The 21,003-nt window shown below is 38.5% G+C and overlaps 1 protein-coding gene across 1 annotated transcript in view; it reads left to right on the top strand.

Moving 5' to 3' along the window:
- Window positions 1–20,123, top strand: part of TRPM1 (transient receptor potential cation channel subfamily M member 1) — a 102,115-nt gene extending 81,992 nt beyond the window's left edge. Inside the window, 1 exon segment of the mRNA XM_039217193.1 lies at window positions 18,857–20,123. Coding sequence (XP_039073124.1) covers window positions 18,857–20,123 — 1,267 coding nt within the window.
- Window positions 20,124–21,003: the final 880 nt, after the last annotated feature.

Genomic DNA, 21,003 nt, shown 5'->3' with positions numbered 1-21,003 from the left:
GAAAGTTACATGTAAAGTTCTAACAAGTTCATCATTTTGTAAGATCCAACATTTAGTCCCTCAATCAGAGATTTACAATATGATTCGGTTTTTAGTTAGCACAACACTGCAGCAGAGTATTTAACCTAAGCCCCACCCAGCATGCACACTTTGCTGACTTAGGGCACTGTACTCATGGTTTTCGTCTCAAACTTGGACATCCTTTCTGGGCTCTGGGCTCTGACAGTGGCACCACTAGCCACCTTATTCAGCAAGACAGACACTGTCAAATCATCAAAGTCTGTCTTCTTCCCCTTGTGAATGAATCATGGTCCCCCCCCCCCCCCCCCCCCTCCTCCCCCCCCCCCCCCCCCCCCCCCCCCCCCCCCCCCCCCCCCCCCCCCCCCCCCCCCCCCCCCCCCCCCCCCCCCCCCCCCCCCCCCCNCCCCCCCCCCCCCCCACTTCTTTCCTTCTCTACCAGCAGCACTCTAGTATAAGCTACTATCATCATTTTTCACTTGGATTCCTGCAGTTGCTCTGAAGGATCTGAGCTCTGAAAGCATCTAAGTTCTGCATAATCATTCCTGCTCTTCCAATTCATTTTGCACTCACTAGACCCTAATCCAGTTGTACCCCTCCCCACCAGCTCTCTTTAAAAGCCTTTCAGTGGCTCCCATTCAGGTCCAGCCTCACCCTGGAATGTCCTCCCTTCATGCTGGATACTCCAGTCTTGCTGGCCTTTCTTCATTTCCTCAAAGCTACCACTCCCTTCCTGCCACAGGGGCTTTGCACATGTTGTTCCCTCGGACTACTCACCCTTTGGATCTCTGCCTAAATGCCAATTCCTTATGGAAAACTTCCCTGACCACCTCATACCTTAGACTAGGTCAAGAAGCCTGCATGTCTCCACATAGCAGGAGCTTGGTTTTTTTTGAATAAGTGGATGACTAAAAATGTTGTCTCCTGACATGAATGCAAGTTTCTACCCTATCTTCAATGAATATCAAACACAGTATCAACTATACTCCCTCTGTGTTCAAAACTTTGATTTTGCTATTGGCAACTAGGAAGTCTAAATATACAAATGTTTCTGCTACCCATAATTGTCAGAAAAGACCTCTAATATAAGTAACACCAAAACAACTGTCAATGTTAGCAGGTGCTGTTTCTTTGCTTGAAGGGATAGATAATGTCAGATAAAGAAGAGGGCTATTAGAAGAATATTTTATAAATAACTTCTACCAGTACAACCATAGTGGAACTTGTCAACCAAGATGTTCTATCTCATCATACTGGGTTAATACCTAGTAACATGTATCTTTATCGATTGGAATGTGAAGGCCATCTCTGCGTCTCTTGGAAATCTGCTCTTGAACACATCATTCCTTTTGTGGTTTGGCATCCCGTGGTGGACAGGCTCCAAAGCAATTGAGTAGGAAAGCATCTTTTCTGAAAAAACTTTGTCAGAGTTTCAGCTTCCTTTTCTCGAACAATGAGAATTATGTAATCCAGTTTGTTTCCCTTTTTACTATAGCTTCAGGGAAGCTTAGCACCAAACTTAATTATAACAAGTATATTATTATAGGTTTGCGAATACGTAGTGTATAAGGCCTCCTTATTAACTCTTCTTTACTCTTTCATATCTTCTACTTACATAAATTTTATTTTGCATGTCTGATATTTTCAAATATGCAGGCTGTAATTCATAAATTATACATTTTAAAAGCTACTCGTCTTGTACTTAAGCATCAATAGGTCTTAGACTAGCTAACCCTATAATAAAAGATTTGGATTCCCCCAAAATCTCTGGGTCAAGTGGTTTCTTGTCATATTTGTGGATCTGGGCTAAGGTGTTGGATTTCCTCTAGGCTTGGTTAGGAAAGATCTCAAATCTCAATTTCTGGATTTGAGATCTTATTTAGCATCCTCTTCCCAAGTCATCAGGAAGAGAAGATGCTGATAACAGAGACTCTAACAAGACAGACAAGAAGGAGAGAAATGAGATAGTAAGTAGAAGATGACATGAAAGAGAGAGGAGTCTTAGAAAGGAGGTGGGTGATTCCTCTGATGTAGACAAGGTCATAGAAGGACAAACATGCAGTGATGGGAGAGAAGTTTGGGGAAGATTCCACCCGAATGTCTTAATCTTATAAATTAATAGGAGTCAAAGTTGCTTGGATTATGGGGAAGAGGTGGCATTAAATGTCAGAGTTTTGATGTGTCTAGTAAATGACAATTTTGTCCCTTACCTGACTTAAAGCCAGTTCAGGGAGAGATGCAGATAAAGATAAAAATAGTATCAGGTTTATCAGTAATACATGTTGTGCTAGAGGATGTGGTTCAGTTCTTGCCAAATACACAGAATTAGCCATACCTACTCAGTCATAGGCACCTGCAAGCTTCCCTTCTCACAGGCAGACTCAGCTTTCCCCACTAAGCTTACCATACGAACAACAACGACAAAAAAAACCACCCAGAACCGATGCTCCATGCAGGCAGCTGGCTCCCAAAAAGAGAGAGAGGAAAAGCAAGCTGGTGTCTTAGTCCCCAAACACCAACCAGAAAGTTAGTCCTCCTCAAGAATAAATAGAAGACTGGAGAGAGGCCAAGAGTTTTACACTAATGGCAAGTCCAGACACATAGGAAAAAAATGATAAGGATGGGGAAAGTGTACCCCCTAGCAATATTACAGACTTGAAGTCACTAGGGAGGACTGAGTTCACCTATAGGGGAAATATGACAGGAAAGGAGCTAGCCAAGCGATCACTCAGCAGGAGTATTGAGGACCTAAATGAAATTAGCCAATATAACTTTGTATTGGGCCAAGTCCAAGGTGACTTCCATGACCTACATCAATGTCTCTCTACAGCCCAAGGGCAAGGATGCAGTTAGTGAATGAAGCATGGGGCATAGCAAAAGGGAGGTTAAAAGGGACCTCTGCTCCCAAGAACAAGCCAGTGAGGATATCACAATGATGTTAGTGTTTGCAAATGGTATCATAAACATATTACACTGCCTCCATTTATCTCTGCCCAACTGTAGAGTCCTAGTGGCAATAGAGGAAGGGATTGAGTTGACACTGTTATATTGGAAGTAAGGGAGAGAGAGCCTAGGGCATTAGTAAGAGCTTCCATGAATGTCTGACCAGAGTCTTGCTTCAACAGAAAGTGGAATATAGACAGAAAAGGCTAAGGATTTAGATGGCTTGAATTCTAGAAACCAAGGAGGTCTGAAGTGTGGCCATGTTGGTATATATAAGTGATGTGATCTAGAGCTAAAATCCTAGTGACCTTAATATTCTTTTGGTAAGTCTTCAGTATTTTGCTTATTAAAAAAGAATGAGAAAGCCAGAAGATATAAGACTTAAGTATTGTTCTTTGTTTAGTCTTTCACATAAAATAAAACTCTATAAGTAAAGCACAATCAGGTTCTACCCTGGGTGTTCTCACTATAATTATGAAACTTAAAAGGCAGCCTCATATGAAGAAGTAGATGGAAATTAAAATAGCTGGATGTAAATTTTGGACTGGAATAGACAAGTTTATGATCTGCAGACCTGGAATAAAATTACAGGGTAAGAATCATCTTAGAACTCAATATAGAATACCATGGAACCTTGAAACACAGGTTTCTTCAAGTATAAACTGGACCTTGATGTTCCACTAACATTATGTTTTAGGTTAACATTGAACTCTATCATTAAGGAAATGTTCCCATATAATTTATAAGTTGCCTTGCAGGTGAAGGGTAATGGTTGCACACAAAAAGATGAATGCACATAAAACAAGTTCCAGTAACTAGCTTCCTACAGAACTCCAAATGTCTAACTTCTGTCCATAGGAAACACACATAACTCTTACTCTGAGAACATAAGATTGGACCTTATATTTATTAGATAAGAGTCAATGAAACTCCAAGAAAGTTATGCCATCTATGGGTATTCTCTCAGAGGTTACTACAAAAGTGCCACAAATTCATATGTTGTTGTACCTATCATTTGAATGAAATGAAAAACATTATTTACAAGGCCTAAACAACAACAAAAAATGTGTTTTAATTAAGATGATTTCAGGTTTAGTAGTATAATGTCCAAACCAAACATCCTAGATAATAGATATACTAAGATACAGACGAAAGCATCTGGAGATTTATAGTCACATCTACTGCACATAGTCACATTATTTTACACTTGCATAGCATTTATAGCTCACAGAGTACTTTCATTTACACAATGTCACTTAATTCTCACAACATTATCATGCTACTACTGTTGTTCTTATCGCTGTTCTTGCTGATTTTGTTTCTTGTCACTGGTGACAGATGCATAATAAAGACAGAGCTGATGGCGCCCTTCATCCTTAGCATAAATATGGGCACATCTGAAAGAGAATCCTGAAGCTGGCAAAGAGTTAATCATAAAGAGTCTTTCTTTTCTTTTTTTTCTTGAAAACAAACTAAAACAAGAAGAGTCATGATATGCAATGCCAGTTGCTAATTTGGTAACATTATCTCTCACTTTTTAAGTTTACAGAACAAGAAGAATTATATTTATACATATAAATAAATATAAACATATGTGTATATATACATATATAAACAAATAGAATTTGAGACTGATTAGGGCATTAGGATGTGGCCTTTTAACAGAGAACCCTGTAGACCAATCTATACTAATCTAATACATGTGAGAGGGACAAACACAGCTATTATTAACTAGGACTGATAAATTAGGTTCTGAGCTCCCAGCGATTTTAGTAGAAGATACACATAAAGTAGTAAAAGGAAGGGTTGTATTGTCATAAATCAAGTACAGCTTAAATTCTGTTCAAAGACAGGAGAATGATTACTTGGGCCCAGCCAGTTTATAGATTTCACTTTGTTCTAGTTTCCTCTGATATAAAAGGCTAGCCCTCAGGAATTGTTCTTCTGGCCCACCAGTTGAAACTCATATATAAGAAAAATGGCCTCAGTGCTCTTTTCAAGTGTCCCAAATGGAAGAACTTTTGCTGTGAAGTAAATGCTACCACAATGTGTGAAATAAAAACATAGTGAAGCCACTTAAGTGATCTATAAGTAAATCCAAACACAGAAATAATTACAGAAGCCATGAATTCAAACTGGCGAAAATGGATATAAGTAGAGCTGATAAGAAATTAATATTTCAGTCTAAGAAAGTGTATTTGTATCACAAAAGTATTTAACCATGCAAAGAAATAGTTCCTTTGAGCCAAATACAAATCACACCTAGAATAACACTCATAAGTGATTTGACTCAATGATTTGAAATACTAGAAAAAAATATTGACATATAATATTGACATTATTATTTTGAAAAATAATAAACAATGAAGCCATATTATTCTAATTAAATAATACTCAAATCCAGAATAGCAACATATTGGTATATACAATGGCTGGGGTCCCTGTCATCACCAAGGCAGCTTTCATTCATCTGGTTCTACAAACATCAGAGGTAGAAAGTTTCTAGAACAAATTTTCTCAAACTGAGGTTATCACATGCCCTGGAATTTGGAGTTATCAAGTTCTAGGAGATTTTATTTTTCCATTTTGATGATGCTAGAATGTTTGTGAAGTAAGTTTGAGGATGAAGAAGAGGCAGAAAGGGAGGATAGGGACCAGATTCTGAAAAACTTCGAATATATATAAGTTACAGAAATCTTTTAGGAGGAGGTTAAGGTTTGCTGTTGAATTAGAAGGGAAAACCTGCAGCCACATTTACATGGCTCTTTACATAATACTGAGAAAGTGCCAACTGTTTATATTATAGAAACATTACCAATGGAGATTATAAGGTTTCCTTTTAACACACTCCTTGGTACATAACATTGCAATAAAATTTGGCTTTTAAATGTTATGAGAAGCTAGTACCATTTTTAAGCAAGGAGTGACATGATTGTGTACTGTGTTATTGTTTTATTGTTTTGGATTGGAGGGAGAAGACATTGGAGGCAAAGAGGTTATTCCCAGCAAATAACACTTTTTGCTCTATCGGTGTGGGATATAAAATGAAGTTGTGTATCTTTTAATATTAGAGGAAATTATTCTGAGACCTCATCCTGCTTATTCCAAGAGTGCCTTCTTTCCCTTCCTATTATTCCCCTGAGTCAGTTGTAGGAGATCCAGTAGTCCAGGGAAATCCCTACCTATAGCATCAAGAACCAAGAAGATGGGGCCAATTGTTGCATTTTACTCTCTAGCCTCGTGCTACTTGACCCGGGAAGTAGGCATAGTTGTGGAAGTGCAGGGTAGAGTGGATTAATTAAGCCCCAGATTTCTGATTGGAGGTTGGAAAGGGGGAGCTCCAGGCTCCTGGAAATATCAAGGAGATTGTGGAGATGGGGGAACTTGGGCAAGTAACCCCATGAAGTTGCTAATGAACTTTAGAGCTCACTTCCAAACTCTGTGTGTGTGTCTGTGTGTCTGTGTGTGTGTGTGTGGTTCTACTCCTTATTAGCACACCAAAAGTATTGAGGGAGACAAAGTTCACAAAAAAACGATAGCGTAAGGAACTGTGGGAATCCATCTCTCCATAAAACAACAAAACTGGCAACGCATTCAGAATCAACCTTTTTAGAAAGAGGGAAATGAACCAATGGCTTGCAACAATCTGTGGAGTGCTTATTCAAGAAACATGACTGAATCTTTTTGTAAGTGAGATTTGTGGCATTTCAAGTTACCCAGTCCCATCCCCCACTCCTCAGTTCAGAGGCAGCCATGAAAATAACAGCTTGAATTCCTGGTACCAGTGGAAGCATAAAGGACCTCATCCACAAAGAATTGTAATTATCTGTTTTGACCTGTCTGTTGGCTTCCTGAAAGACTGGCTCAAAAGACCTCTCTTAATTTTACCTGACTTGGAACTACCTCAGGGCTAAAACTGCTAGCCAGAGATGGGGATAGGGAGAGAGCATTTGTCAAAAATATTTACAGACAAATATTTTAGTCCCCAAGGTGATAAGCAACAGAGCTGAGGCAAATGAGCCTAACCAAAAATTTCCAGAGAAAAGACTGGGAAATGAGATGTCCATAGGGCTTTCAAAAGCTCTGAGGTATTCCTGGGAATCTAGAAGACCACGTACATGCATAGGGCTATGCACATGCTCAGAAAATACCTGAGAAGGCAGAAAGATTCCAATTCTAGCTGATCTAAAGGCTCTGTGCAAACAAAAAGTTAAGGCTAAGAGAAAAACGTAAACTCTGTCTGGGTGTTGAAGTTGTACATGCATAGAGCACATCTATGTGCTGGGACAAAGACTGGGATATCTTTTTATTCCAGAATCTAAGGAAATTTCTGTTCAATCATTAGCTGACCACTGAGCTAACAGGAGAGGATTTCAGTGGCCACATGCAACAAAGAATATAAGTTTTGCAGAATCATTTCAGAAAAATCATTAAATAAGCAACAACTACTACAATATGAAGCAACAATAACAAACTCTGGGGAGGAGAGAGAATCTGAATTCCAAAGCTGCTACACTATATTACTCAAAATTCCCAGTTTTAAATAGACATGCAACAAAACAAGAAAGTATGGTCCACACCTAGGGAAAAGGCAATCAGAGAAACTGAACTTAAGGAATCCCAGATGTTGGATTTTCTAACAAAGACTTTAAATCAGTTATTGTAAACACATTCAAAGAGCTGAAGAAAAACATCACTAAAGATCTACAGGAAAGTATGAGAATGATGTCTCACCACATGCAGAATATGAATAAAGTGATAGAAATTATATTTAAGAAGAAGAAGAACCAAACAGAAATTCTGGACTTATAAAGTACAATAACTGAAATGAAAATTGTACTCAAAATCAGATTTGAGCAGGCAGAAGAAAGAATCAGTCAACTTGAAGATAAGTCAATTGAGACTATCTATTTCAAGGAACAGAAATATATAAGAATGAACAATCTCAGAAATCTGTGGAAGGCCATCAGCATAACAGCATACACACAATGAGAGTCGCAGGAGACAAAAAGGAAAGTGGCAGAAAATATCTGAAGAAATAAAGGTCAAAAACGTCCCAAATTTAATGAAAAATATGAATCTACACCTCCATGAAGTTCAATGAATTCCAAGTAAAATAAGCTCAAAAACATCTACATTTATTCAAATCAAAGTCAAATTTCATAAGCCAAAGGAAAACAATCCTGAAATCATCAAGAGAGAAACAACTCATCATGCACAAAGCACGCTCAATAAAGTAAAAGGTGGACCTCTCGTCAGAAATCAGGGAGCCAGTGGGCAGTGGGATGACAGATGCAAAAGTGCTGAAAGAAAAAGACTATCAACCAAGAATACTGCATCCAACAAAACAGTCTTTCAAAAAATGGAGAAATTAATATACTCCCAGAGAGCAAAAACTGAAAGAATTTGTTACTAATAGACCTGTGCTGAGAGAAATACTAAAGAAGTCCTTTGGCAGAAATGAAAGGACACCAGATGGTAACTAAAATCTACATGAAGAAATAAATGGTACCAGTAAAGGTAACTACATTTATAAGTATAAAAGGAATTATAAATGTATTTTTGTTTGTAACTACTTTTGTTTTCTATATAATTTAAAAGATAACTGCATAAAGCAATAATTACAAGTCTGTGTTGATGGGCACACAACATATATAGACATAAATCTGTCACAACAGCATAAAGTAGAGGAGGAAGGAATGAACTTTGAAAAAGGAAATTTTTATAGAATATTGAAATTAAATTGATCTTCATCTGAATTAGATTGTCATAAATTAAGATGTTCATTATAATGTCTAGGACAACCACTAGAAAATAACTGAAAAATATGTAATAAAAGAAATGACAAGGGAATTAAAATGGTACACTAGAACATGTCTATTTAATACAGACAAAGGTAGTAATGAAGGAATTGAGGAACAACAACAAAAAGAAGACATGTAGAAAACAAACAGTCAAATGTAGAGGTAAATTCTTCCTTATCAGTGACCATATTAAATATAAATAGATTAAACTCTCCAATTAAAACACAAAGACCATCAGACTGTATATTCTAAAACATGATCTGACTGCATTCTCTGTTCAGAGATTCACTTCAGATTAAAGACACTAAGAGTTTAGAAGTAAAAAGATGGGAAAAGGTACTCCACATGAACAATAATCAAAAGAAAATTGTGGTGGCTATACTAATATCAGAGAAAATATATTTTAGGACAGAAATTGTTGTTAGAGGCATGTGTAGGTGGCTCAGCCAATAAGCGTCTGACTCTTGATTTTGGCTCAGGTCAGGATCTCAGTGTTGTGGAATCAAGTCCCATGCCAGGCTTTGTGCTGACAGCATGGAGTCTGCTTGGGATTCTCTCTTTCTTTCTCTGTCTGCTCTTCCCCTACTTACACTCTCTCTCAAAATAAATAAACAAACATTTTTAAAAAATTTTTTATAGTTTATTTGAGACAGAGAGAGACAGAACATGAGTGAGGGAGAGGCAGAGAGAGAGGGAGACACAGAATCTGAGCTGCCAGCACAGAACCTCATGCAAGACTCGAACCCACGAACCATAAGATCATGACCTGAACCGAAGTCAGATGCTTAACCGACTGACGCCCCTAAAAAAACATTTTTTAAAAATTGTCATTAGAAGGGCATCTAGGTGGCTCAGCCGGTTAAGCATCCAACTTCAGCTCAGGTCATGAACTCATGGTTTGTGGTTTCGAGCCCCACATCTGGCTCTGTGCTGTCAGCTAGCTCATTGGCCTGGAGCCTGCTTCAGATTCTGTGTCTCCCTCTCTCCCTGACCCTCCCCTGCTCATGCTGCCTCTCTCTCTCTCTCAGAAATAAATAAAACATTTTTAAAAATCTAATTTAAAAAATTGTCATTAGAGAAAAAGGACATTAAATTATGATAAAATGGTCCATCTATCATAATTACAAATGTTTATGCATGTAATAGAGCCTCATAATATATGAAGCAAAAACTTACAGAATTGAAGGGAGAAGTAGGTAGTTCCACAAAAATAGTTACGACTCTAATATCTCACTTACGTTAACAATAGGACAACTAGACAGAAGATATCAAAAAATAAAAGACTTAAATAATACTATATGCCAACTCAACCTAACAGAGCACTTCACTCAACAAGAAGATACACTTTCCTCTCAAGAGCATACGGAACATTATGCAGGATAGACCATATGTTAGGCCAAATAACAAATCTCAACAAATTTTTTAAAAATTGAAATTATACAAAGTATGTTCTCTGACCACAATGAAGTAAAATGATAAATTAATAATGAAAGGAAAGTCAGAAATATGTGAAATATGTGAAAATTAAGCAATACATTCTTAAATGACCAGTAAGTCAGAGAAGAAATTACAAGAGAAATTAGAAAGTATTTTGAGGATGCACAACAGTGTGAGTGTACTAAATGCCACCAAACTACAGACCTAAAAATGATTAAGATGGTAAAATTTACATTATATTTATTTTATCACAATTTAAAAATGTTTTAAAAAGAAAGAATATACTTCAAAGTGAATAAAAATGAACACACAACATAACCAAAACTTACAGGATGCAGCAGAAGTGGTACTCAGAACAATTATAACAGGGAATGTCTGTATTAAAAAAAAGAATGGGGGCGCCTGGGTGGCTTAGTCGGTTAAACGGCCGACTTTCGCTTAGGTCATGATCTCGTGGTTCGTGGGTTCGAGCCCCGCGTCGGGCTCTGTGTTGACTGCCAGCTCAGAGCCTGGAGCCTATTTCAGAGTCTGTGTTACCCTCTCTCTCTGACCCTCCCCTGCTCAAGCTGTCTCTCTCTCTCTCTCTCTCTCTCTCTTAGAAATAAATAAAAATATTAAAAAAAAAAAAAAAGAATGAACTTAACGGGGGACCATGGAGGAGAAGAAGGGGAAAAATAGTTGGACAGAGGGAGGGAGGCAAACCATGAGAGACTCTTGAAGGCTGAGAATAAACTGAGGGGCTGATGGGGATGGGGGAGAGGGGAAGGAGGGTGATGGGCACGGAGGAAGGCACTTGTTGGGACGAGCACTGGGTGTTATATGGAAACCAACTTGACAATAAACCATTTAAGAAAAAATAATTAAAAAAAAAAGAAGAAGAAAGATCTCAAAGACATTGAGTAATGAATAGACCACTACAAAGGTCCCAAACTGATCACTGGGCTGCACACACACAGTATAGATTCCAAATGCACTGAAACATCTTTGCAAATTGAACTGAAATTGGAATCACAGCCCACAAAAAATCATGTCGGAATTTGCAGCTTAAGCCCAACAAGGTCCGTCATTTACTAAAAGAAAAATATGAACACTGCATGGGATTTAAACAACTCTGCCGCATGATGTAGTATTCAACATGTCCACTGGGGGCGCCTGGGTGGCTCAGTCCGTTAAGTGACCGACTTGTGCTCTCATCATGATCTCACCCTTCATGAGTTCCAGCCCCACATCTGCTCTCTACTATTAGTGCAGAGCCCTCTTCAGATCGTCTGTCTCTCAATTCTCACTGCTTCTCCCACCCCTCAAAAAATATTAAAATTTTAAAAATGTTCACAGTTATCATCTAAAATAATTTAGAGTATGAAGGAATATAAGGGGAAAAAATCAATAAATGTCAAGGCCAAGGGACATTTGACATACTTTAAACCAACTATTATAAAAACACTCAAACAAAATTGCAAAAAAAAGTTGAAACTAAAAAAATAGAAAGTCTTAGAAAATATAAAGAAGAACCAATGAAAAGTTTAGAACTGGGGCACCTGGGTGGCACAGTCAGTTAAGCCTCTGATTTTGGCTCAGGTCATGTTCTCATGGTTCACAAATCGAGCCCAGCATCGGGCTCTGTGCTGACAGCTGAGAGTCTGCAGCCTGCATCTCAGATTCTGTGTCTTCCACTCTCTCTCTCTGCCCCTCCCCTGTTCATGCTCTGTCTCTCTCTCTCTCTCAAAAATAAATAAACATTAAAATTTGAAAAAAAAGAACTGAAAAATATGATCAGTGAAATTAAAATTTCACTGGATAGCCTCAATAGCATAACAGAGATACACAGGAAGGAATCTGTAAACTTGAAGATATATACTGGTAGAAATTACCTAATTTGAGCAACAGTGAGAAAATAAAATAGAGGGGAAAATAATGAACCCCATGGGCCTGTGGGACAATAACAGAATGTGTAACACTGTGACATCAGAACCTGCATAAGAGAAAAAATGTAATGCAGAAAGCAATATTTAAGGAAATATTAACTGAAAAAATTCCCAAATTGGGTGAAAGACATAAATCTACAGATTAAAGAAATTTAGCAAACACCAAACAAGAATTACTTAAAGAAATCCACACCCAGATACATGTTAGAAACTACTGAAAACAAAAGACAAAAAAAATTTTTTTTACAGCAATCAGAGAAAAATGACACATTGCTTATAGGGGAACAGCTATTTAAATAACAGCAGAATTCTCACAAGAAACCAAGAAGACCAGGAGAAAGTATCATCATGTTTTTAAAGCTGACAAAAATAATGGTCAACTCCCAAATTCTATATCAAACAAAAATTCTTCAGGAATGAATATGAACATCTCTAAGATGTTCTTAGAGAATTCATTGTTAGCAGGTGGGCTCTAAAAAAATTACTGCAAGAAACTCTTCAGAGGGGTGCCTGGTGGCTCAGTCAGTTAAGTGTCCAACTTCAGCCTAGGTCAGGATCTCACGGTTCATGAGTTCAAGCCCTGCATTGGGCTCTGTGCTGACAACTTGGAGCCTGGAACTTGTTTCAGATTCTGTGTCTCCCTCTCTCTCTCTCTGCCCTTCCCCCAACCATACTTTGTCTCTCACAAAAATAAATAAACATTAAAATATTTTTAATAAAAAAATAAAATATTTTTTAAAAACCTCATACAGAAGAACATATACCAGAAGTAAACTTGGAACATCTGGAATGAAGGAATGTTGGGTTTTTCAATATATGTCTGTGTAATATCTAAGACAACCAAAGCATAAAGAGGTAGACAGAAAATGGACCTACATTGTGGTAATGGTTTTACAGTCCAATGAAGTGGTAAAATATTGATGCTAAGTAGACTGTAAAATGTTACTATCTACTTTGTAGTCCCTAAAACAACCACTATAAAATCTATAGTAAATGATATAGACATTTCCCAACTTATTTCTGCAGCACGACCCTGATACAAAAATCAATGCAGAACCAAAAAAGAAAACTATAGGTCAATAGCCCTTATGATTATAGAAACAAAACTTCACAACAAATATTAGCAAGTTGAGTCTAGTCACAAGCAAATAAAGTTTGTCCTAGGAATGATAAGCTGTTCAACATTTGAAAATCCATATAATCTACTCTACTCACAGTTTAAAGAAAACATATGATAATATCAACTGGTGAAGAAAAAAACATTTCCACAAAATTCAACATCCATTCACAATTTTTTTAAAAAAGAAAGAAAAAAGGAATAAAATAAAATTTTAAAAAAGGAAAACCTCTCAGCAAACTAAGAACAGAGGGGAACTTCCTCAATCTAATAAATGGCATTTACCAAAACAACAACAACAAAAACCACAGCTGACATGTTGGAAAACTGAATGGTTTCTCCTTAAAATTGAGAGCAAAGGATGTCCACTCTACCACTGCTATTGAACAACATACTGAGAAGTCTTAAACTTCTGCAACTTTAACTCAATAATATGGGAGAAAGTGACCCAATTATTAAAATGGGCAAAAAATGAGAATAGATATAGCAGAGAGGACTTAAGTTTGGCGGATAACTGCATAAAAAGATGCTCAATATTATTATCTATTAGTGAAATGCAAATTAAATGAGGGGTTATGTTGAGGAGTAGTGCCTGGGTGGTTCAGTCGGTTTGAGCATATGACTCCTGATTTTGGCTCAGGTCATGATCCCAGGGTCATGGGATCAAGCCCTGAGTTGGGCTCTGAACAGAGAGTGAAGCCTATTTAAGATTCTCTCTCTCTCTCTCTCTCTCTCTCTCTCTCTGCCCCTTTCCCCAACTGACAACACCAAGTGCTAGCAAAGACACTGAGCTTCTGGAGCTCTCCTACACTGCTCCTGGGACTATAAAATGGTGCAGCCACTCTGAACAATGGTTTGGCAGCTTCTTATAAAGTTAAACATACACTCACTGTATGAACCAACAATTCCACTCCTAGGTATTTATCCTAAAGAAATGAAAACTTATTGGTACAGCCACTATGAAAAACAATATGGAAGCTCCTCAAAAATTTTAAAATAGAACTACCAGATGACCCAGGAATTCTATTCCTGGGTATATATTCAAAGGAAATGAAAACAGAGGATGCAAGAGATACATGCACTTCTGTGTTCATTGCAGCATTATTTGAAATATCCAAGATATGGAAACCCAAGTATCCCCCAACAGATGAATGGACAAAGAAGACATGGTTTACACACACAATAGAATATTATTTAGCCATGCGAAAGGAAACCCTGACATTTGTGACAACATGAATGGACCTTGAGGGCATTATATTTACATGCAATAAGTCAGACAGAGATAGAGAAATGCTGTATGATCTCATGTATGTGGCATCTGAAAAAGCCAAACTTGCAAGAACAGAAAGTAGAATAGTAGCTGCCAGGGGCTACCGCGGGAATTGAGGACATGTTGAATAAGGGTACAAACTTCCAACTAGTAGATAAATAAATTCTTGAGATCTAATGTACCACATAGTGGTTATAGTCAACAATACTGTTATATAAATGTACGCATTGCAAACAAAAAAAATACAACTAGATCTTGATCGTTCCCACCACAAAAAATAAATGATAATTACGTGACATGAGAAAGGTGTTGACTAACACTACAGTGGCAATCATGTTGTCATATGTAAATGTATCAAAACACATTTTACATCCCAAAGTCACATAACGGGTGATTCATACAACTGAATACCAAAAGAAAAAAATTGTTGAGTACCAAAAGAAAAAAATAGTTTACCATTTGAAAATGTTTAAAAGAAAAATATTTTTAAATATTAAATTAGAAATATGGCAGGTGAGAAATATGTCTTTAAGAGCAAATCATGGGTGCCTGGGTGGCTCAGTTGATTTGGTTTGGTCTCAGGTCACGATCTTTGGGTTTTGCAAGTTGGAGCTGCACATGAGACTCTGCGCTGGCAGTACCAAGCCTGCTTGGGAGCCTCGCTCTCGCTCTCACTCTCGCTCTCCCTCACTCGGTCCCTCCCACTCTCACTCTCTCGCTCTCACTTTCTTGCTCGCTCCCCCTCTGCCCCTCCCCCACTTGCACGGTCTCTGTCTCTCTCAAAATAAATAAATAAACTTAAAAAAAAAAAAGAGGAAATCACTTAGCCTCAGAATAACTTTGTATTCTGTGCTGTGCTAAGAAATATTTCACTCTGACTCTTGAATGCCAGAACAAACTGAGGGCAGATGGGGTGGGGGGAGAGGAATGGGGATGATGGGCATGGAGGAGGGCACTTGTGGGGATGAGCACTGGGTGTTATATGGAAACCAATTTGACAATAAACTATTAAAAAAATATTTCACTCTGTGCTGAAAGAAAAGCAGAATTAAAACTTGAGAGAGAGAGAAAGTTCATATCTTGCTACGAGCTCTGTCAGAAAGGACAGACTTCTCTGGTTTGTTTTCCTGCCACTCAGCATGTGAACAGATATGAGACTTTTGTCAAAGTGTTTTCTAGCTGGCCGGTCTTTCGCCATCTGAAATGGAAATCATTCCTTATAGGGATGCCAAGGTCTGGGAAAATCTAAGTGACTGTGGGAAGTCACAAAGTACGGCTAACACAGGAGATAGTTTATTATCCACCCTTTTTGTTAATCATTTCAGATACAAGTGAACCTAAACTCATTTCTTTCTTTCTCCTTTCAGACATGCTATAAAATCTTAAGACAGCACCCCTTGATTTGGTATGGCCACCCCTTGATGTGGGAGAGCTGTTTAAACTATTGTCTCCAAACCCCTGCAGTTGTTTACAGGCTTGAAATAAGCATCTGATCATTTTTCCTTAATCTGAGCCACATTGTGAAACATTGTTTCTTCCACAGTTTGAACTAAGTGGTGGCAGTAGGAATGCCAGGAGAGTTAGAGATACCTGCAGGGGAGTCCAGCTGCAGAGGTTGGTAACTGAATCATTGCAGGGGGCACTGGGTTAGAGAAGCAGTAGGGCGGAGTTACTGTGAGGGAGACTAAATAATCAGCGGTCTCTTTCATGTTTTTTTATTGACGTGTAGTTGACACACAATGTTCGGTGCACCCTGGTGATTTGACAACTCTGTAGCTCACCACAGTGTAGCTACCATCTGTCCTTACACAGCACTAACATAATACCACTGAGTATATTCCTGTGCAGTACCTTTCATCTCCTTGATTCATTCATTCTTTACCTCCTACTCTCCTTCGCCCGTTTTGCACATCCTCCCTCCTCCTCCCCTCTGGTAACACCAGTTTGTCCTCTGTATGTAGGGGTCTGTTTCTGTTTATTATTTGTTCACGTGTTTTGTTTTTAGATTCTACATGTAAGTGAAATCATATGGTATTTGTCCTTCTCTGTCAGACTTACTTCATTTAGCATAATACCTTCTAGGGCCATCCATGACATTGCAAACAGCAAGTTTCCCTGTTACGTATGAGTGGATGGCAATGCTCTTATCTGAATTAGGTAACACAGGCAAAACACAGGCAGAGAATTATAAAAGATGTGAGAGGAAAGATACATATCTGTATGTTACCAGTGTGTTTATTTTTCAAGGTTTGCGCAGCTGCATTATCTCTTAGCGTAGTATTTGTTAAAGGATCTCAAGGCTGACTTTACAGAGGAGATGGTGGATTTCAACAAAAAGGAATCAATGGTAACAGATTTGAAGCGAGCAAGGAGACATTACCTTTAACAGAGACAACCGAGTCTTACTGGAAGTAATGTAAATTAATAGTGAAAGTTCTGTCAGTCCCCAAAATGCAAGAGGAGCAAGAACCCGTAGAACCTGTCGTGTCTATGGTACAAGAGTCAGGACTTCTCATACACGGTGAATTTGGTCTTCCTAGTGGCAAATTTCCAGGAAGCCAGACCCTTCCTGCTCAAATGATGTGGTTTCCTAGGGGACATATAAATAGTCTTTTCCCCCCACAAAAAGAGGTTAAGAATAGAAGCCAAGGACCCTCCCACACATCAGAGCACAGCTGTCACAGTGGCCAACAGAAGCACAGCGTTAACAAAAGAAGTGCTAGAAAAATGTAGGGGAGGGTAACTGCAGAGGCAGCAGGGAGAGAGGAAAGCACAGGAGGTATAGTCAGAGAGCAGAAACTCAGTGCAGAGAACAGCAGGCGCTCAGCAAGTGGGTAAGAGGAAAGAAAGTAAGGAGACCAGGCGAGAGGGTTTATAAGGATATGTACAGAAGGCAGCAAGGACCTGTGAGAAACAGACTCAGTGCAAACTCCGTGACCCTAGAGACTGCCTATGCATTTCTAAGAAAAGATCAGAGGGAGGGGAGAAATCAAAACGTGACAGAATCAGACTGAAGTGTTGGTCTCCACTCAGGGATGAACTTGCTGGAACAGATCACCATATTGCTGGTTCAGAGGGCCTAGAGGCTTCCAACTAGGAGCCACGATCCCTACTGCCCACCCTCACCGTGTCCTGGGGGGGCAAATTCAACTTTTAGAAGGCAGTGCTAGGTCTTGTGGATGACCCGCTGCCCTTAGAGTTAATTTCATGAACGAGTTGAAAATATCCATACTGGTTTAAGTTTTTATTTGTTTTGAGAGAGAGAGAGAGAGAGAGCACAACTACACAAGTGGGGAGGGGCAGAGAGAAAGGGAGAGAAAATCTCAAGCATGCTCCAAGCTGTCAGCACAGAGCCCGATGTGGAGCTTGAACTCACAAACTGTGAGATCATGACCTGAGTTGAAATCAAGAGTCAGATGCTTAGCCAACTGAGTCACCCAGCTGTGCCCATAATGTACATATATTCTTGAAATATAAAACATAGTCTATACCAGCAGGTTTTAGTTCAGACAACATTACGGTTTCATAAGTTGTTGCCTGATCTATGAGTTAAAAATCTAGCAGCAGGTATTTGTAATCTACCACGGTCTTTTTTTTTCAAACCCATTAAGGAAACACTAATTATTAAATATAATGAGCAATTTAAAGGCAGTGGTATTCTTCAGATAATTAAATGACCTCTTGTCCCTTGAGTAAACCATCTGATAATCTGTACCTAATTACTAACAGTTCATCTTCTGAATCCCCTGAACTTCAAATAAGGATTTTAATTAATTTTATCAACATAACCATCAATTGCTGAGAGTTATAATTAAACCTCAAAAACCTAAGTGCTAGCATCTTCTTTTAATCTTGAAGGCAATGTGGTGTGCCAGCTAAGAGACCAAAGCTGGAGCAGATGCTAGAGATACACTGGGTGCATTCAAATCTACGCAGCTCCATGGCTCACCTTGGGCAAATTATTTACATTATGACTTGATTTCCTCATTTGTAAAATGGGGATGCTGATAATAGTGCCTATCTCAGACTATTGTGAGGATTAAACCAGCCTAGAATAGCACTTTAGAAGTACTTATTAATGAACATGTAAGACACTTAGAGCCATGAATGATTAATAGTATATACACACTATGTGTTAACTGTATTTCTATTACTATGTGATGCTCTCACAGTCATTTTTAGTAGTTTGAAGCATGAGGTACTATGAAGTTTGAAAATATGCCCAATAAGACCCATAATTCACAAAAGACTGTAAAATCATATAACACTAATTACATTGTATTTTTCTTTTTAATTTTTAGTTAGTCTAAGCTTAATAAACCTATCCCTTTGTGTTCACCAGAGTTGAAAATATGTCAATCAGATTGGAAGAAATCAACGAAAGAGAAAATTTTATGAAAACTTCCCTACAGACTGTTGACCTTCGACTCTCTCAACTGGAGGAACTGTCGAACAGAATGGTGAATGCTCTCGAAAATCTCGCAGGAATTGACAAATCTGACCTAATCCAGACACGGTCCCGAGCTTCTTCTGAATGTGATGCAACTTATCTTCTAAGACAAAGCAGTATCAATAGTGCCGATGGCTACAGCATGTATAGATACCATTTTAACGGAGAGGAGTTGCTGTATGAGGATTTCTCCATGCCACCAGGGACAGGATTCAGGAAGAAAGCCTGTTCCTTCCGAATGAAGGAAGACAAGGAGTCGAAAATGCATCTGGTACCAGAGCGTCAGGGGAGCCTTCACCTTTTATCCAACACAAGCCTGCCGGCAACACCTGACTGCAGTCAACTTGCATTAGACAACGTAAAGAACTCTTCAGAGCTGAAATTAGGTCCAGATATTGGGATCTCAGCTGAAGATGATGGAAGGCAGGCCAACTCTAAAAATGAAGAAACTATTTCCCCAAATGTAAATCAAATGGATGTTATGCATGGACAGAACAAATCAGATTTTCAAAACCGTCAGCTAACAGTGGAGACAACACAGATAGAGGGCACAATTTCCTGTCCCCTAGAAGAAGCAAAATTGACCCGCTATCACCCTGATGAAACGTTCAGTGATTGTAAAACAATGAAGTCCAGAAGCTTTGTATATTCCCGTGGACGAAAACTAGTCAGCGGGGTTAACAACAGGAGTACAGAATACAGTTCAATCATGGACCCAACAGGCCCCTCTACAGTTCAACACTGGACGACAGAATGGAAATATCAAGTTCAAAAGATCACACGTTCTCGGAGTACAGACATCCCTTACATTGTGTCAGAAGCTGCAATGCAAGCTGAGCATAAAGAGCAATTTATAGACACTGAAGATGAAAACTGTGTTTCTGAAATAGTCCCTCAAATCTCTCGTTTATCTCTAACTGTAACTGACAGAACTGAAAAGGAAAATTTACTGTCTGTGAAACCAGACCAAACTATGGGATTCCCATCTTTAAGGTCAAAAAGTTTACACGGCCATCCCAGGAAAGCTAAAGCTGTTCAGGGCACACTAGACAGATCTGGACACACCAGCAGTGTAAGTAACTTAGTGGTTGTGTCTGGAATTAAAACGGAAGAACAGAAGGCCAAGCAAGAGAAAATTTCCACAGAAACTCAATGCTAACACGTTCTGTTTCTTTGATTTTTAAATAAAAACCACTGATGAATACCACCTTGGTCATCTAAACATCATCAATTCCTGAAAATGTTTTAATTAAAAATGTTTGGCAGTTTGGACTTAAGATTTAAAATTTAAGGCACTAAATGTAAAGTAATATGTGGCTAGCATACGTTAGTAAACTTATGTTGTTTTTATTTGATGTAGCATCAGAGGAAAGTGACAATATTCCAGTTGAGATAAATTGCTTAATCAGTAAAAGATTCTTCAATCTCTTTTGTTTCTGAGGGCCACCAAGTTGTCTAAGAAATGCCTTTGTGTGCCACCAATAGGTTACTAAAGCAGTAAGCAGTTATGTAAGAAAGAGAAATGAAAACAAAGAGAAAAAGCAAACATAAAAAGATGAGTGGGAGTGAGGGAGAAGAAAAAAGTTGTGAGGTTCAAGAAGTGGAAAGGAGGCATTAGCATCATATTTTTATGGGTTTTTGTATTCTGTTTTAATGTTTTACAGTAACACAGTGAAGACAAAAAGTACACAACTATATCAAAGATCACATTGTAATAGTTCAGGGTGACCAAGAGTTTTGTTAATATATGAAAATAAAGTATCCAACATGCATTTTCCTGTTGTCATAGAGTCCTTAAGAGCAAACACAAATAACCTGTACCTCTGTCTATTCAACAGTTTGTGCAAAGCTGTGTCTAACATCTGAAAAATACATTATCAAGGTGGGAATTGTTGAGAACCAAGGAGACCATTCAGGGCTGAGAATATAAGGTGATGTGCTTCAACTTGTAAGTTCAAAGACCCACCACACTGCTGGGCTCCCCGTGGTTAGGTCAGGAGCCACTCCCTAGAAACCCTCAAGTCTACCCTATCACCACT

Source organism: Hyaena hyaena, unplaced genomic scaffold, assembly GCF_003009895.1.
Source record: "Hyaena hyaena isolate Hyena2069 unplaced genomic scaffold, ASM300989v1 scaffold_670, whole genome shotgun sequence".
Taxonomy (NCBI): Eukaryota; Metazoa; Chordata; class Mammalia; order Carnivora; family Hyaenidae; genus Hyaena; species Hyaena hyaena.
This window is presented reverse-complemented; position numbering and strand designations above follow the sequence as displayed.